The sequence below is a fragment of the Rhinolophus hipposideros genome, assembly GCF_964194185.1.
Source record: "Rhinolophus hipposideros genome assembly, chromosome: 4".
NCBI lineage: Eukaryota > Metazoa > Chordata > Mammalia > Chiroptera > Rhinolophidae > Rhinolophus > Rhinolophus hipposideros.
The window spans coordinates 20,947,054-20,965,891 of record NC_138050.1 but is presented as its reverse complement, the minus strand read 5'-3'; the positions used below and the strand labels follow the sequence as shown (position 1 = coordinate 20,965,891).

At 39.6% G+C, this 18,838-nt stretch overlaps 1 protein-coding gene across 2 annotated transcripts in view; it reads right to left on the bottom strand.

Annotated features, from left to right (window-relative positions):
* The window catches only part of WDFY2 (WD repeat and FYVE domain containing 2), a 173,519-nt gene that overhangs the window by 11,526 nt on the left and 143,155 nt on the right, over positions 1-18,838 (bottom strand). For both annotated transcript variants that reach the window (XM_081045387.1, XM_081045388.1), the window contains exons 7-8: positions 13,052-13,178; positions 2,346-2,451 (exon numbers count right to left, since the gene is read on the bottom strand). In XM_081045387.1, the coding sequence (XP_080901513.1) occupies positions 2,346-2,451; positions 13,052-13,178 (233 nt within the window). The remainder of the gene's footprint in view (positions 1-2,345; positions 2,452-13,051; positions 13,179-18,838) is intronic.

Here is an 18,838-nt window from a genome sequence, read left to right as displayed (position 1 = left end):
GCCACCGCCCCAGCCAGCCTCTCCTGTCTGCGGGCTTTTCCGCGCATGCACACTAATGCTCCACGTCTGATGCTCATGTTCACCTGGTCTTTATTCTTGGGGCTTCTTGTCCTGCTCAGAGCACATCAGGCCCCATCAATCTTTCAGCACTGTCTTTCCACAAACACGGCTTTGAGAACATTAGCTGACAATGGTAATGTCCCTTCCTAAATACTCAGCGCTAACGCTTTAGTTTACATCGACTGCAACTGATTCCTTTCTATCATTTAATCATTTTCCTAAGTTTTCTCCCACATGTCTTTTTCTTCCAGAGAGTCTATCAGCGCTTGGGGGCAGGGACTGCGTCACCACACGTCTCAGACCTCCCGAGGTGAGCACTGCATGGCACTTACCATAACCAGGAGAAGCTCTACAGATACATCTCAGGGGATTTATGTTTCTATGACACTTGCAAAAAATAGATGGACCCATTTCCATTGCTCATTTGGAGCTCTGAATCACTGAACAAAATTTAAAATAATCAACAAGGACAGAGTGCTCATATATCTGTGTGTTAAAAGGCATCATTTAAGCAAGATGGCTCAAAGGACTGCTCATCAACCACCTGGTTTCCTCTCTGGAAACCACAGTATCCTCCTGTGGGCCTCTGTCCATCAAGGGTGGAGGCTGTGAGCTGCGGGGGTTCAAAATGGGTCACCCCTCACTCCAACATGCGCCTCTGTGGTATGCAGATTATTTTGAACTAAAGACAATTGAGACCCTGCAGGCTCATGAGAAACTTTTACCTATCCTTTAAAGAATTTAAATTAGGGTCCTTGTCCATAAGAGTTATCACCAGAAATAACTTTTTATGACCTATCTGTAGGGAAGGGCAAACTTCTAATTATTGAACATCTGCTCTTATCATCCTGCAATGACTTTCCTTCCCTCTGAAGTCCCAAGGCAATCCTTAGCTCTGAATGTCATTATTACCTCATTTTCCCTTTCTGTCTTTGAACCCCTCATATAATTGGGGGTGGGTCTCTGACTCCCTCACGTATGTGGGGTTCCCATACATATGTATGTAATTAAGTGTCATTTTCTCTTGTTAATGTCTCTCATGTCTATCTGAATGTTAGGCCAGCTGGAAGAACCTTGAGGATAGAGGAAACTTTCTTCCTCCCCCACAGTGCACTGAAGGAAAAGAGCCCAGTGATCGTCTCATTCCCTGGTCAGGTCAGTTAGGCTTGGGAAGAGGGTGTGAGTATCTGGCACCTCAAGGTGGCGGCCACGCAGAAGCACCGGTCATGCGGAAGCCTGGCTAGCATGCATTGTATCAATCTTCATGCCTTTATACTGGTAAGGCCAAATGGTACTTTCAAAAGCAATATTCTGTAATTTCCCACTTCCTAACAGTAATGATCGTTTTAATTAGTTACCAATAGAACACCTGTGGATTTATGGTTTGAGCAAATCAAACTTTAATCTTCTTAAACATTTAATTACTGGCATTTGAAAGGCATCACATTATGGATAATACTCTCTTCAAATGCAATTGGGTGAGGGTAGGGTAAGATTTTGGGAAATCACTTTTGTTTTTTCAAAATGTTGCTTTTCTGAAATTAGAAGAACATACACTGTCATATGGAAAGTTTACCCAGGAAAATTCTAGGGAAATGAGAATATAGTTACCTTCAAACTGCTTGTCAAAGGGTATAGTCAGAAAACATATCAGTTGTAAAGATGCCCAAAGGTGAAAGAAAAAACTCGTAGAAAAAGAATGTTATGATAAAACAATGATATATGCTTAAAAATGACAAAGTATATATTTTATCTGGAGAACTGTTTAGACATGACTCATAAAGAGCAGAAAATAATTATTTCTAACATTTCTATTAATACCACACTAATGATTCTTACTTTATCAAATACCATTTCTCATACACTAGCCACCATTTCCCTCAACTACACAAAGCACATGCGTTTCCTGTTTTCATGGGGCACTTTATACCCAAGGGCTAATCACCTGAAAACAGAAGGTTTCTTTTTCTCACATGAAGTTTTGCTGTGAATGGTGCAACAAATTTAAAAGTCTAAACAGCTTAGTTTCGGTTTAAACACTTATGAAATCTCTATTAAATGAACATTAAATGCCAATTCGTGAGGGGTTAAAGAAAAAAAGGAAACTCCTTTTATACTCCATTTTTTTAGTCTCTGACATAACATGTCTTATTTCATGGTTTAATCATAAAAGAAATAAGAAATGAGGAGGAGGGGAGGCAGAGCCGTTTTCAGCACAGCCAGAACTGCAGAGCCCAAACTGGCAGCTATGGAGGGAGAGGTCCCCAGACTGCTGTGACACCTACCTCCTGCCTCTCCACATCCATGTTCCAGACGACAATGCCACCATCACCAGCACAAGAGATGAGCTGCCGTGTGTGCTGTGCATATGAGAGAGCCTGGACTTTGTCACTGTGAAAGAAAGAAAGAGTTAGTGACAGTTCAGGAGAGCAAACGAAAGCCCTAAGGGAAGGAAGCCCAGCAGTCAAAGTGCACGCTCACTGGTAAGCCCCAAGTACAGATCTTAGAAATCAGATGGGACTGTCAATGTGCCAATAAGGTTTAAAGTCAAAATGCTCATTTAAGATCCTGAGGCTCTGGGCAGAGGTAATCTTTGTCCATTAACAACACTTAAGGAAAAAAGCTGATTGTTGAACTGGTTGTAACATCTTACTGGTTCCTTCCCTAATTCATTAAACAAATCTGTGACGTGTTCATGTTGTATTTGTTCAAAAGTCACAAATTTATTTTTTAAAAAAGGTATCCTTTAAGAGCTTTGGAGGTCATCCATCAAGAAGTCCACTGGATTCACCTCAGAGCCAGGTGCACTGCGCTGCCTGAGGTGTGAGGTGCGTCATGGGTGGTTTGGGCCAGGCGCCTCATTTCTTGGCTCCCAGAGGGAATCCAAAGCAGCAGAAGACTTGATCTTTACTGACTCTATTTCTCTAGTTTTTATTCCCTCTTTACTGATTTGTGTTTTGTTTTTCTTTCTAATCCATGCACGGCTGACAAGTTATTTCCTCTTGGAGGCAACCATGATGGAGAACTCAGTTTCGTCGTCTAACAAAAGATTATAGAGATCTATTTTCTGTTGGGTGAAAGAGAATAGGGAATCTGGTTTCTTGGTTGTTTCTGTTTGAATATTTTTCTATTTTGAGCTCAAATCAATTAAGAATTCTGGGCCCAGTGGGAAGGAGAGCAGCTCTTTGAAATCTGGACTGGTGATGTTTTATGTTTACTTCTGACCTGTGGCTGAAGCTGTAGAACTGAAGCTATTAAGCTCTGTGTATCTGTGTCTACAATTCAGAAAGCCCTTTACCTCTTATAGTGTTTGGAACACTTTCCTATTTCTGAGGGTATCAATGCATTAGATTATAGCACCTTTTAAATTGTAATAATTTGTTCTGTTTGGCTTTAAAGATAAACAAGTACTTATATAAACTGAATGTTCCCAAACGTCACAGAAAATAAGGAAACTGAATTCTAAAGCTTTACATTTACTAGACTTAAAAATGAAAATTATTTTACAGAAAATGCTATGGAACTCAAGAAAAGTTTAAGAATCCAAGTTCACAAAATTACGGTAACTCTTTGGCAAATGAGACTAGTATGATAAGTTTTAAAACACAGCTACGTCTTTCTCTGATTTATCAAGTGTTCAGTATAATGCAAGTGTACATTTTATTTTACTTGAGTTGATTTCTCCTAAATTTATATAGGATAACAGGCCAAATAAGCTAACACTATGCCTTCATGTTTAAGATTATGAAAAAATATAAATTTGTGTTCAACTAAATTGAACACAATAATTTTCTAACAAACTTTTTATATAAATAGCAATTATGTTTTACAGCATATTGATTTAGAGACAATTCCTAAGACCTTTATGTAACTTAATGTGGACTAATATTAAATTGAGCTAATCGACAGAAATCATTGGACACCAACCTAGATAATTTCTAAGTAAGTTAGAATACTGAAACTTTGATTACAAAGCATATTAAGTTCACATATGTTTGCTTCTTATTTTTATATTCTATAAAGAGGCTATAACTTAGGTGATGTCAATGAGTATGTTCATTTTTGCCACTTTAAGGGGATATAAAAGTGATGTATGTTACAGTAGAAACTTACTATGTGTGTTCGTGAGCTTTGCTAGTCTGCTAAAATGCTTGTATATGATAGACAGTCTCAATTATCCACATCCGTCCTCTTTCCAACTTTCTCTATGAAGTATGAGTTAATTCTTATAATTAAAGTGGGTGGTTGAGATTATGCCAGGTTCAAATGAAAAAGAATTACAATTGTGTGTATGCACTTTATGGAAGAAAAAGAGAGCAGCTTTATCTTAAAGCAGTACATGCTGAACTTTTTGGTCTTAGGACGTCCTGACACTCTTAAAACTTATTTGAGGAAACCAAAGAGCTATGGTTCAAGTGAGTGATAACTATCAATATTTATTGTATTTGAAACCAAAACTGAGAAATCTTAAAAATGTTGATTCATTTGAAAATAGCAATGATGAATCCATTCCATTGTCATGTAACATATATTTTATGAAAAAAAAAAAACTTGTTATTTTCCAAAATGAAACACTTTAATGACAAAAATGGCCTTGTTTAACATTTCTGTAAGTCTTTCCAGTGTCTGGCTTAATAGTAGAGGGCCAGCTACTCTTACTGCATCTGTTGTGATGTCACTGATCACGCAGTCTCTGGAAAACTCCACTGTATACTTTTGAGAGCATATGGATAAAAAACGCAATTCTAAAGTAAAGCATAAATTTGTTCCAGAACACGAAAGAGAAAAAAGGAAGAACAGAGCTTGGAAAGTGAACTTTATTTGCTTTGGTTTGTAATACTTGAGCCTGGAAAAAAGTTGTAAAATATATTAAAATTTTGGCAGAGTTCCCTCAGTTTTGATGGCTTGCTTCCTTGGTTTACTGATGAATACCTTTGACTACAATGCAAAGGATATTCTTTACCTTCTACAGAATCTGCCTCACTAGCAGAGATTCTGTGTCTCAAATTATTTTCAGAGCTTTATGTTGACTTGATTAATGTCCTTGATTAATTAAAGAAAAAACAAGGGGGCCTCCACTTGTGAAAAGAGCTAAGTTCTTTAAGATTGTGTTACTTTCTCTACTTATTTTCAAATGTTTGATTGTTACTCTGATTATGTAGATAACCAAGTATTTGTTATCTTAATCAAGCACCTAAAATTGTGACAATTCTTTTGGTTTTGCCTTCTCAGATGAAACCCTATATTTTGAAAAAATTAATTTAAAATTTTAGAATATTTTTACACCTAAAACTATCTTTGAGATTTCCTGGAGAGGTCCTGAAAAATCATAAAGATTTGTTCCTTTGCCTTATAAAAAAGAGAGATGCTATAAATACCTGCATTTGTTTGCTGTTACTATTTTGAAAGTTGCTTGGGAAGAGTTGTCAGATCCAAATAAATGCTCAGTCTTCCCTTGGTTAAGGCAGTACAGGTAAAACGCTATTACTGTAAGCATTTCTGAAACTGTGTATTTTATGGGAAGACCCTGTAGATTTTATGAATGCTCTCATTGCCTGTAATATGTTTTTACCTTCAAGGGAAATACTGATCAAAACTCTTAGGAAATACTTATGTAGGTTATCTCAATAGAGAATTTAAATCTCCATTCTGATAGTATTTGTCACAGTAAAAAAATTAACCATTACATCTCTATTATCGACAGATAACTTTTGTATTTCTCTGATGCTTTCTTGAGGGTTCTGCTATAAGCTCTACAGGCCAGAAAGGACAATCTTAGAGTTTCGTGGAAAAAGACTCTACATACCAGGTATTTTAAATATTGACATGCCAAAGAATAGACTTTTGAGCAAAGGTCATTGAGCTAACATTGCTTAGACAATTTTTAATCTGTGCTAGTGGACTGAGTTAGGATTTCCTTGGATTTCTGGACTCTGAAGTCTGGATGCATATGTATGTCTTTGTGAATGTGGACTGCTAAGCCAAGAACCAGTAGAACAAGAATTAATTACACCGGACTGAATAAACTGAAGAGGGAAATTTTACTGTGTTGTCTGGAATACTGTAGATATTTTAATGTTCTATAGTCTGGATATGTGAGAATGCCTTTACTCTTACTTTCTATGCTACCTCTAACCTACAATTTAGTAAACTCTGCTTTTATAAGCTAAATCAAAACATTTTAAAATGTTATCTAATTCTCACTGATCTCCCAGAATTCAAAAACTGTGACTGAGTTCCCTTATTTTTCATGGCAATATAGTTATTTCAAAGGTTGAATCAGAATCTATCTGCAGGATATAATTGGGCAACCACACCGTTACCAGCATCACATTGGACATGATGCTCACTGAACCGGACGTGACGAGCCATTTGAAGAACGAATGGAGCCAATCCCTACAAAGCCCTCCCAGGAAAACTGGCCTGGTCCCTGGTTTTACAGGGTCCTGGCCTCACAGGTGGTAAGGAAGCTACTAGGACAGGAACCCAGCAAACGTTGGAAACCTTGAGGAATTCAACCAAGGTTATAAATACTACAGGGGAAATCTGGTGGTTTCTTGGACTTGGTTTCCTAGCCTTCGGGTAGAAAAACCAATCTCAGATTCCTTATGCAAACTTCCAGGCAGAACTTAATTCTGTGTGCTTACTAGTTATTTCATACTATATGACTGTTTATTTGCAAAGCAAACCAAGAAGGCCAACATGGTTCATTAACACTTACTGCACCAATGTAAATAATTAGGCCAAGCCTGATGAGACCAGCCCTTTTTTGTGATCAAAAATAATTTTTGACATTATTATAATTACAGAAGAGGAAGGGGAAGAATTGTCAGGTAGACTGTGAAAGGCTTTGAAATGGACAAAAAGAAATTACTAGGTATCTTTTCAATGGAATATTAGGTGCACAATGAAATATTAGCTCATGACTCTGGGTTATCTGGTTCTATAGGGGTCTGTGACTTTAGCTGAGCTTTTTTATAACTTAGTAAGTTATAGAAAACTGCTAATTACTGCAAATGAAACTTGTCCAGTGAAGATGCAACTAATTCCATGTCCCGACCCTCCCAGGGAAGAAGCCAACTGTGACTCTACTTACAAATACATTTTCACATTCTCCATTGCCTATGTGTGTATCTCGTCTTTGGGTTTTCCTTGGAACTGGTTGTAACATCTTATATTTCCTGTATTAATTAATGACTAATAGAAAATCTTTGACATGTATTATTAAAAAACATCCATTGTTTTCTATCTGTCCTGGTTGTTATTTCATATATTTTAAAGTATGGAGTGCTACCATTCTGACATTTAGGCACAAGAAGGAAAATCTACCTAGTTGAACAGACTCATAACCCTGTGATTTGAACTACATTTCATTTGTTAAGGCATCTTGATACACATCAATGACCTCGTAAAACCAAAATAAGCTCCAGAAGGAACTGCACTGCCACTCATAGCTAACAGCAACATTCAGCAACAAATACATAATTTATGGGATTCCAGTACTGTTAATATTCCAACACAGAAGAGTGGAACACAGTGATGAATGCTGGATTCCAAGCTTTGCACTAAAGCTGCTCCGGGACTTCTTGATTTAAGGATTCAAAATACAACCACCCTGCAGTTAAAAACAAGGTGAGGGAGCCTCCCTAGGCTCACAGATTAAGGGTTATAAAGAATAAAAGATACCTTCTTCCTGCATTCATGTTTCATCTGACATCACTGCAGCATTCATACTAGAAAGCATTTCAAAACTAGCTATTATTTCATGTATAAGTGCTCCATGGACTGCAATGCAAATGATCGTACAAATGCACAAAAGCGCCACTTTTCACAATCACCAGAATCTGCCATCACAAAGACCCTACTTAGTGGGATGGCTTCATTTCCTTTCTCACCCTAGAGGTAATATATGTCTGATCAGACCCAGCTATATAATTGGGGGGAGTGTGAGGGGGGCAATGCAATATAAAAATACAGGGCCCCTTGTTAAAAATGTGTTAAGAATTACAAGATGGTGATAGCAGAGCATTAAACCAAGTGTGGGGACCTTCTAAGCATGGGGACTTTTGTGACTGCACAAGTCGCCCTGTGATCGATGCTTCTTAAGGAAAAAAGGTAGAGAAGCCTTTATCCTCTTTATAGAAACAGATTTGCAGACACAGGCTAACATCTGCCCAAAAGTCAACTTAGGCCTTCTTCCATGCACTAAGAGTAGGGGCACTTACATGTAGAGCATCTTCCACTTGTTTGATGCAAAGTCCTAGGTTACTTGGTGAAAATCTAATCAGTTATGCATCTACTACCAGAGATTGCCCTCTTATGTTCAGAACTCCCATATTCATAAGTTTCCCAAACCTCAAGGACCAGAGAGTCTTGTGGGAAATCCACACATGTGAGGTCTCTCAGTTAACTGATCCCGAAGGTTATCTCACACCAAAAGGACCCATGAAGGACATGCCTCGCCAGGGATCTTTGGACCATAGCCAGTCTGAACCTGAACTCAGGCACCCGTCTGGGAACCCTATTTTAAGCATCAGCAACATTTTGCTGTTTACTGGGTTGGGTGGAAGATCAGATTAGCCATGCCCCTCTGTGCACTTGCAATTTCCTGAAAACACTGTATTTAGTTCATGCAGTTCTGTTTTGGGTAACCTCCTGATCCTGAGAACTATGAGAATCTCTTCATCTTCTAAGATCCACATCAAGAGTGAGCCCCCCTCGCCCCCACTTCCCAGTAACACTGATGAATTGTCCCACCTTTACCCCGTTTTCATACTTGTGCCCAGCGCCATTCAGGCAGGGACCAGTTTCTTAGTCACCTTAGCGTTCTAGGTGCAAAGTCTGGTGTGTAGATGGAGCTCAGTAATATTTGTTGAGTGTATTATGAATAGAGGGAGTAGGTGTTATGTGGCAACATTTCCATGGAAATGCCACCATCATTGTGAGACAGTAATCATATCCAAAAGCTTATTTTTGAAGAATTCTAATTTTTATTAACAAACATAATTTTAACAACTGCCACTTATTAGCCTTTACTTTTGTGATTATTTTACATGCATTATATCATTTACGGGTTTTGACAACCTTTGAGGGTTTTTCTTTCCAATGTTATCCTTTCTTTAGAGATGAGGAAACTGAGGATCAGAGAGAGGAAGTACCTTGCCAAAGCCCACATAGCCAGTAGCAGAAGGGCTGGCTCAAACCCAGCAGGCCTGACTCAGAGGTCAGCACTTAATGACCGCTATACGGCCCCTCTGTCTTTAACAAGACTCTATCCTCAATGAGAACTCCAGTTTCCAATGCTCTTAGTTATTATGTGTTTAGCTAAATAGTTAAAAATAGAAAAGATCTTTCTGCCTCTCTATTCTAATAATTCTCCAGTACTAACTACAGTGAGAAATACTCCTAAATCTCAGATTCCGAAGGAGAGAAAGCTTTCATACATAATGATCCTGGTATGCAATTTACTTGATACAAGAGCGAAAAGCACAAATTATCCCAATGTATATTTATTTATAAATAGCATATTTCTTTACCAGAAGTCTTACACATGGTAAGCCTAGGAAGAAGAGAAAAACCAAGAGCTGGGATTGTGGAAATAGAAAGCAAATGCACAGGACATGCATGCCAAGACACATGGCTGTGACAGCCTCGTGCAGCCTGGGGACCCAGCACAAGGGACCACAAAGATCTTTTATCTGTGCTTTAAATCAAGTTACCATTTAATTGCTAAAAACTCTTGGAAGCCTAAGAAAACACTGCTATGAGAAAAATTATGGTCATAAACTAAGTCATGAAATGATAGATATTATCTAAGAATAAAAAAGGATCTAAAAAGCCCAAGGACCATTATTAGGTTTGACAAGATGGGCGTGGGGCAATAAATGTCCAGGTTTATGCTTCGATAATACCTGTCCAACTGATAACTGATACTTGAAAAACCGAACTGCTCCCTGAAACTAGAATCTTTTCTTTGCCTTTCCTTCCAAAGAGCTAGCACATAATCATGCTCCATTAGCTGCAGGGAACAAAAACACCAAAATGCTTCCAATGCAGAAAAATTGTATGGAAGTATACTTTCTTAGCTTTTTTCCCCCTTGGACTTGGAAATAGTTTTGCTGTCATCAATCACTTACTCTAGTGCTAAAGCTCTCTCTGCTTTGATGGGATTTTTACACACAAAATCAAATTAGTTCCCAATAGGTCGCATTTCTGCTGCTGAAGGATGGTAGGAAGCCACTGAGCTCGGGCCAGAAGCCACGTGGAGCTGTCCCTCCACACAATGGGGAAATGGTTGGACATTTCCGGAAGAGGGGAAGGCAGTCTCTCCCCCTGGAGGCGGGGAGCTCTGGTCCCATCTGCTCTCCCCAGTTCCCCAGCTCACCAATTCGATCTCTGATTTGGAACTCTGAACACCATTAATCACCCTGGGGAAGGTGGGAAACTGAGGACTTGTAGGACAGCAAAGGAAAGCAGAAATTCTCAGGCCCCAAGCAGAAATTCTTGGGCCTCTAACATAGAAAAGAGACAGAAAACGTCACGGGGCATGGTGGGGACCACGTGTTATTCAATGTTCATTTTTATATCTCCAGTGCCTAGCTGGACACAAAGAAGGTTATGAATAGCTTTCTTACTTCAAACTGCACTAAGGTTTGGGAGACCTAAGGTGCCAGCCTGGGTCTCTGAGGATGGTAGCTCAGTATTCTCATCTAAAAAATGATATCTGTCTTCTGTCTTTCACAGGGTTATTGTAAGATTAAACTGAGGGGTTGGTGTATTTTGAAAGCTCTTTGACAAAATATTAGGCACCATTCAAACACAAGAGTCACTGAACACCAATCCCGTGGCCAATTTTCAGGTCAAAGAAAAGGCTGTGATGAAAGTGGGCCTTGTGACTTCTCCTGCTCTGCCTGATGTCCTTGCCCTTTCTTTCCCGAACCTACTATGTGACTCCAATCTTCCTACTTCTAGCAGCTCCCGTGGCTTCCCATCCCCACCTCAGGTACACAAACCCACTCTAACAGTGACACCAACTGATGCTGAGGACGTTTCCTTCTAGCTCTGTGACACCAGGCAGCCCCTCTCAGGCTAAGACCCGACAGCCCCTCAGAGATAGAGTTCCCTTTGTTACTAAGCTTGAGTTAAACAAAGCACGACGCAAAGGCCTGCCGTTACTCCTGTGGAAAGCCAGTCCTGACTGCGGCTCCTGATCTCAGCAGCCTGCCTGCCCCACTAGGTCCTAAGGGATGGACTCCAAGTATGGTCCATCCCATTTTCTGAAAGGCCCAGTTCACATTACTTAGAAACTGGAAGACCTATCAGCTTAGGTTTCATTTGTCTGGGACCGAGAGTCCGCATTTCAACTTTACAGCCTTTTCTTTCTTACCAAACTATAGATGCAAGTTTCCCAGAACAACACTTTGCGGGAGGACACTCAGCACACAGTGGCGCTGGCAGGGAGCGCTGTGACACTCCCACCCTGTGGACGGGTCCTGTAAGCCTGCTGGCAGTCTTCATCAACCTCTGTGCAAACACAAAACTAGTTTTGAGCTCATCTGAGTGAGTCCAACAAATATTATTGATCTTTATTCAAAACCTGTTCTGCATTTCTCAGAGAGCCCAAGGTGACAGGAATTACCCGGTAGATTAGATAATAACTGTTACTGCACAGGACTGGGCCTGGCTTCTTTTTCTTCATTTACATGGATGATGTCAACTCCTTCTACATGATCTTGATGCATGTCCCCATGTCATAGAGAGAAACATAATGAAACGATTCCTCTAATGAACTGATGACGAGGTCCAAGTGGCCCCCCAAGCCAACAGACCACTGGCCCCAGACAACTGGTCTGTTCTCTAATGTGGGAACAAAGGGCTTAATAGCTACTTCTCTAAAACTAAGCTCTAACACTGAAATAACTATTTGTGCACGGGTCCTCCAAAACTGAATTAGTTCAATAATCCTAAACTGTACATTTAACTACTTAGGACAATCTTTTAAAACTTGTTTTCCCAGAAAGATTTATAGGAAGTCCTAACGTTGCTTAAACCTGTCAATTCATGGGGGCATTATTGACATTTCTTTATGGCTGTCTGGAGTCACTCTTACTATCATTTTCAAAACTTTACGAGTTAAAAACAATTTAGATTAGGTTTAGAGTTCTATAGCAGATCTAAAATTCTTTTCTGCAGCATGAGCAGACTGCCCCGAGGGCCTGTGGGCAACACAGAGCAGGACAAATCAGAGTATGGTATGAGGGTCGCCAGCGGGGAGCTGCCTGGGCGGCTTGTTACCACGCAGACGCCCGCAGCTCCAGACCAGGGACCGGAATCTCCAAAGACACAGCCCAGGAATGTACTCTAAACAAATTCCTCGGTGACTCTCTGTGTATGGCCAAGTTTGAGAACTGCTCCAAGGAAACACAAAGCTTTCTGTGCTTTTCCTATCAGCCCCCTGAAATTGGTCCCTTAAGAAAGAAGAGCCTGATATGAATCAAGGCAAGTACCCAATAAATATTTGGTGAAGTACAAAATGTACTGTGTAAGGAAGGATATTATCTCCCCCCTTTTTCTTAAGCTGCCAGGAATCTTGAAGCCACATTTCACCTCAATTATCGAAATTCTCTATGCCTTCATGATTTGTATTTTTAAGCTCTTTTTTCTTTCACTCTCAAATTTTTACTCTTGTAAGAATATATTCTTATAGTCTCCTTATATTGTTCTAATTTTTAACCTTTTATTTATTTGCTGCCATAATTTTATTTTATGGTTTCTGTAAGCACTCTCAAATCCTCTGTGGAATAAAATGGGGTATAAATAAATAAACATACTTACGTACAGATATAAATCAAAGTGGCCATTATTTGCTTTCCTGCCATGTTCCTTCCCATACTAAAATCCTGTCATAGAGAAGGAGCCACACTCCTTTGTCCCGGCTTTTAGCAGAGAGTCTTTTCTCGAGAGTTCTTTATAAAAGCACCAGCGGTCTTACTTGTGTCCTTGGAGCTCGATGGCTGTTCCTTTTCTCCCACCGATGTCCCACATGATTACAGAGTGATCGGAGCTGCCCGAGAACAAAACTCGCTGGACAGGGTCCCAACAGAGAGCAGTCACCCCACCTGAGAGACCAGACATAGATGAACGTTAGTCACAGAGTAAGGGTATTATTCACCAAGGAAATGTGAAAGCAAAGGAGTTAGGATCTAGTGCAGTTCCTGGTATACAATAACGTTTTTGTGGAAAAAAACAAACAGTAAGTCCCCAAAGAGAAAAAAATTGGCTCCAAGAATAAAAGTCTCACACTTTAAGCACTCCCCACCCCCAAATTTAAATGTACCATGAAATCAATTACTGTAAAAACCAAAGAAAAATGAAAAAGACAATTTACTGATGTTTAAACAATTGACATGATACAAAGAAGAATGGAAAATATTGCACTGTTTGGAAATCTTCGCTATATATTTTTAGAGCTCTCTATATCCTACCCGGACAATAACAGATGAAAAGTAAATAGGGTTTAAAAAAGCACAATTGATTTTTTATTATTAAACATCAGATAGAATTAGACTATAATATCAGAATTTGAAATTTATTTTGCTGTCTTTGGGAATTTAAATTTACAGATCCTGGGCAAATCATTTGCGTCTTTAGGCATCAGTTTCCTCAACTCTAAAATGGGGACGATGGTGATCTGACTGCTACTACTAATGATAATATCGCCCTAGCCATTACCTACTTCATCGGATTGTGGAGAGACTCAGGCGGGAAGAATGACACAGGCCCACTCCGTAAACTGTGCAGATGTCGGTTATTCACATTACTCTAGTGGTGTGGCTGTACAATATTGACAGATTTTCTTCTCCGGCAGTCCCCTTATAAATCAAACTCCTTGTGCACTGAGAACAATAACAACTTTTTCCATATAAGATGAGCACAAAGCCTACCAATGCTTAAGGATGTGAGAAATACTCATTTTTTACATTATTGAAAAATACTACATTCTGCAAAGAACCATACACTAGCTTCTTATTTGTTGGAATTTGATGCTTTTCTCTTTTAGAGTATCAATTTGTTCTAACAAAGTCCTGTACTTTAGAAGCTTTTAGGAAAATTTCTCTTATGTAATTGTCTCAGATCTTTTTTTCAAGATAAAAAAAACCAACAACCTACTATTCTGAATTATGATTAATAGTTTCTTCCTATACCCGCACAACATTCAGCTTGTATTTACGAGGTCTGGCAATTAAGTTGGCGAACTCATTCTAGAAAAAGTGCTACGTACCTCATTACTGAATATTACTATGGTCACCTTTGAAGTACTCCCCTTGGGAAGCTATGCACCGCCGCCAGCACCTAGTCCACCCTTCAAAGCAATTTTGGAACTCTTTTTCTGGAATGGCCATCAGAGGCGTCGTCATATTACCCTTGATGTCCTGAATGTCATCCAAATGTCTTCCTTTCAATATTTCCTTTATCTTCGGGTAAAGAAAAAAGTCACTGGGGGCCAGATCAGGTGAGTAGGTGTTCCAATTCAGTGATTTGTTTGCTGGCTAAAAACTCCCTCACAGACAGTGCCGTGGGAGCTGGTGCATTGTCGTGATGCAGGAGCCATGAATTGTTGGCGAAAAGTTCAGGTCGTCTAACTTTTTCACGCAGCCTTTTCAGCACTTCCAAATAGTAAACTTGGTTAACTGTCTGACCAGTTGGTACAAATTCATAATGAATAATCCCTCTGATACCAAAAAAAGGATTAGCAACTTCGTTGCAACAAGTTCGCAAACTTAATTGTCAGACCTCCTATTCCTGATCATGTAAGAATAAATATCACTTCCCCCAATGCACATGCGGTAACCATCCCATGTAACGCTCATATCCTCTTCCTTCACCATTTCCTGTCCCTTCAACCCACTTGCGTGTGCGCACATATGTGCAAGCACACACACACAAACACACACACACACACACACACACCCAGCACCAAACACAGAGCTGGCAGCAGACAGGCTGTAGTATTGTCTGTTGAATGAATGAAGGAACAGATGAATGAAAACACAAAAATCTCTCCCATTCATAAACCTTATTGGGAACTCTTCTGTGATGCTTACTTAGTCTTTCAAAGCTAAGTATTTCTTCCATCTGTAGATCTCTTCTTCTTTCCTTGCTATTGAATTCCATGATTATGCTTTTCTTAAAAAAACCATCCTTCAGTATTTGGCAATGTAACAGCCCAGGGCATGCATTCCATTCTGCAAACATGGTATCTATTCCCACACAGTACCCCAATGGATGACTGTTAAATACCTGTGGCAGAGTTAGCTAACTGTCCACCTCCCTCATAGTCCCCCTTCCACATACAGAGCACTCCCTGGAAAGCCGCTGTCCTGCAAGGACCACACTTGGTGGGCTTTCTTGCACCTAGGGGGAATGTGACAAGTTCTCAGCAATGACATCCAGAAATCTCTTCCAGGCCAAAGAAGTTAAAATGTCCCTTTTCCACTTTCTCCTCAGGACTCCAAGACCCCAGGGCATGGAGAAACTACATTCTACAAGAAGACTGAATCACCACATGGAAGAGAGCTGTAAGTGAGCAACACCTATACTGGTTGTTAAATGAGCGAGGAATAAAATTCTATTGCATTTAGACACTGAAATGTTGAGGATAACTTGTTAGGGCAGTTAGCATTAACTTTTACAATGCCATATATTTACTGGACTATTACAGTAAGGCTGGCCCACGAGGAAGGCAAGGGTCACCAAAAGCTTTATAAATGTCACACTAATGAAATGAACATTAGGCCATTAATATTGATGGCTAATATTTAAATAGAATTTAGTTTCCAAAGGAATCCATCAGAAACTCCAAACTGGTTTTTTCTTCCAAAACACATGTAGAATCTAAGCACTTCTTACTATCTCAACTGCTATCCTTGTATGAGCCACTGTCAAAATTCTTGCCTAGAAAATTAAGAAGCATGATGCATTTTGTTGTAGAGGCTGTGGAAGAAAAAGGCACTGTCATCAACTGCTGATGAGAATGCAGACCAGCAAAGTGTGGAAGTCACATCTAACAAAACCACACATGCACTTAGCTTTTAATCCTGCAATCTCACTTCTAGGAATTTATCCTGAAGATGCTGTCACCACTCCCACCAAGTAATATGAAAATATACATGCACAAGGCTACTCATTTCAGCATTGTTTGAGAAAGCTAAACAACTGGTAACAACTAAAAGCTCGTGTAAGAGAGTGGGTGAATAAACTACGATACATTCACAGACGATGCAGCTATGAAAAAAGAATGAAGGTCTCTTGGATGGACAGGAAGTCATTTCCAGGGTATACCACAAAGTGAGAAAGGGCAAAACAATATCTACATTATGTTACCTTTCATCTAAGAAAATGGGTAAATGAGAAGTTAATGAGATTTGTTAATTACAGCTGGTGTGTGGGAAAGACTGGGAATGAAGAAGGGATAAAGCAGTGACACTTTTCATAGTATAGTTTTTTTGTTTGATTCTGAGTTTTAGAATCATGTTTATATTTCACATACTCAAAAACAAGTAAATAAATTAAAATCAACTAGGTGTGTGTGTGTGTAGGAGAGGACCCAAAATGGAATAAAAACAGAAACAAGTGAAACAGTGCATTACAAATGAATGACACAATCATACTAAAGGGGCGCAAGGGGAAAGTGACAAAAGTAACTTTGGAAAAGGGTAATAAGGTTAAATATAAAAAAGATTTGCACACAAAAACAGTACTCTAGCTAGTAGGTTTGTATTTCACAAGGCTATGGGTTATATAGGTGAGCAACTCTGAAACTATTTTACTTGTATTCTAGAATCGAGCAACATCATGTGGTACCAAAACCAAAGCTGTGCACAAAAAATGATGGGACATGTGAAAAGGACGCAGGAGCCAATGTGAAGGGGTTCAATGGCCAAATTTGGGGCAATTTGAGCAACAAGATAAATAAATGGTAGTAGAGGATCCTTATACATAGAAATTAATAAGAACCTGTGGGCCTATTCTAATATAAATAATTGAATAAATAAGGAGGGAAGAAGTGAAAGTTTTTCCTTATAGTACAGTTGCAACTAAAAAGTGTAGACGGAATAATGAAAATAGGAAAAAAACACAATTTGGCAATTACCACAGTAATTCTTGTTTCTGGTAAGAATCAGCAATGGATACTAAAATTATTGGGCAGAAATATGAGAAACAAAATATTTACATAGCTTGTAAGTATTTCCTTATAAAATACTTATGAATAACAAAGGGTGATCAAAGGGGAGAAACCTGGCAGACACATACCCTAACCAAAGCTAACACCAGTAACAGGGAGAATCAGTGCCATGTGCCCGAAATGATGTACTTCCTAAGAAGCATCTCATCACTTTTGTGGTGGTTTTACCAAAAATGCAGAACCTGATTTTCACCATGAAATTCATCAGACAAATATCAGACAAACTCAAACGGAGAGACATTCTACAGGGGAGGGACATTCTGGCCAGTATTCAAAACTGCCAAGGTCTGGAAACACAGGGAAAGACTAAAGAACTCTTCCAGATTAAAGGAAACTAAGGAGACATTGTAACCAAATGCAGCACGTGGTCCTGGTTTGGACTCTGAACCAGGAAAGGATATCAGTGTGATAACTGGAGAGATGGGAACAAGATCTGTAGGTTAGAGGATATTGTTGGATCAATGTTAATTACCTGATTTTGATATTTGTACCATAATTTTCAAAGATGTTACCATTTGGGGAATATGGGTGAAGGATGTACAGGATGCTGCACTATTTTGCAAGTGTTTTAATGTCAAAAATTATTTCAAAACGAAAAGTAAGAAAACAAAAAAAGCCTAAGACTAGAATAGCCTCCTACAAGGTTTCCGTTCTCCCACTCCTGTTCGTACTGTCTATTCTCCACGTGGCAGCCAAAGGGATCACTGAAGAAGCAAAGCAGATTATGACACCCCCTTTCTCAAATCCCACCTCCGGTTTTCACCCCATTCAGAGTAAAACCCCAAGTCCTGTGCATGGCGTTTCATGGCCCTTCATGATCCAGCTTTGGCCGTCCTGGGGCTTCCTCTCCTCACCCCCTCACCTCACTCGCTCTGCTCCAGTCCCACTGGCCTGCCTGACGTTCCTTTAGCTCGCCAGGCTCATTCCCACCTCAGGGTCTCTGCACTATGCAGCTTCTGCCTGTGATTCTCTGCCCCTGGATCATCACTGGCTCACTACCTCACGTCACACAAGTTCCTGCTCAAATGTCACCTCCTTAGATAGCTCTTCCTGGACCACTCTATCACTTCCTCCTTATTCTTTTCTTTTTCTTCAGAGCATAACAATATATATGTATTTATTGTGTAACGCCCCAAACAGAATATAAACTCTAGAGGGCAGAGGCTTTGCCTTACTCCCAGGACCTAGAATTCTACCTCTTGTACTAGGTACGCAATCAGCACAGACAAATGAGCAAATGATTGAATGAAGGAGCAAGTACATGAATGAATGTTCTTCGCTTATGAAACAGGCATATGACATCTCTTTTTCTCTGGCTAACCAGCGTTGTTTATGTGATAGCCTTCATCTATTCTATTACTCACACCTTTTAGGTCAGGGAATCTCATCTGAAGGAGAAGCTCTGGAGATGGTCTTGCTTGACTGGTTAAGCCACTAGGATTAAGGGGATAGAAAAGAGAAAGATGACAAATGCATGATTTCCCCTATATAACATGTGCTTGTGTCCCCCCCACCCCAAATTCTTATGTTGAA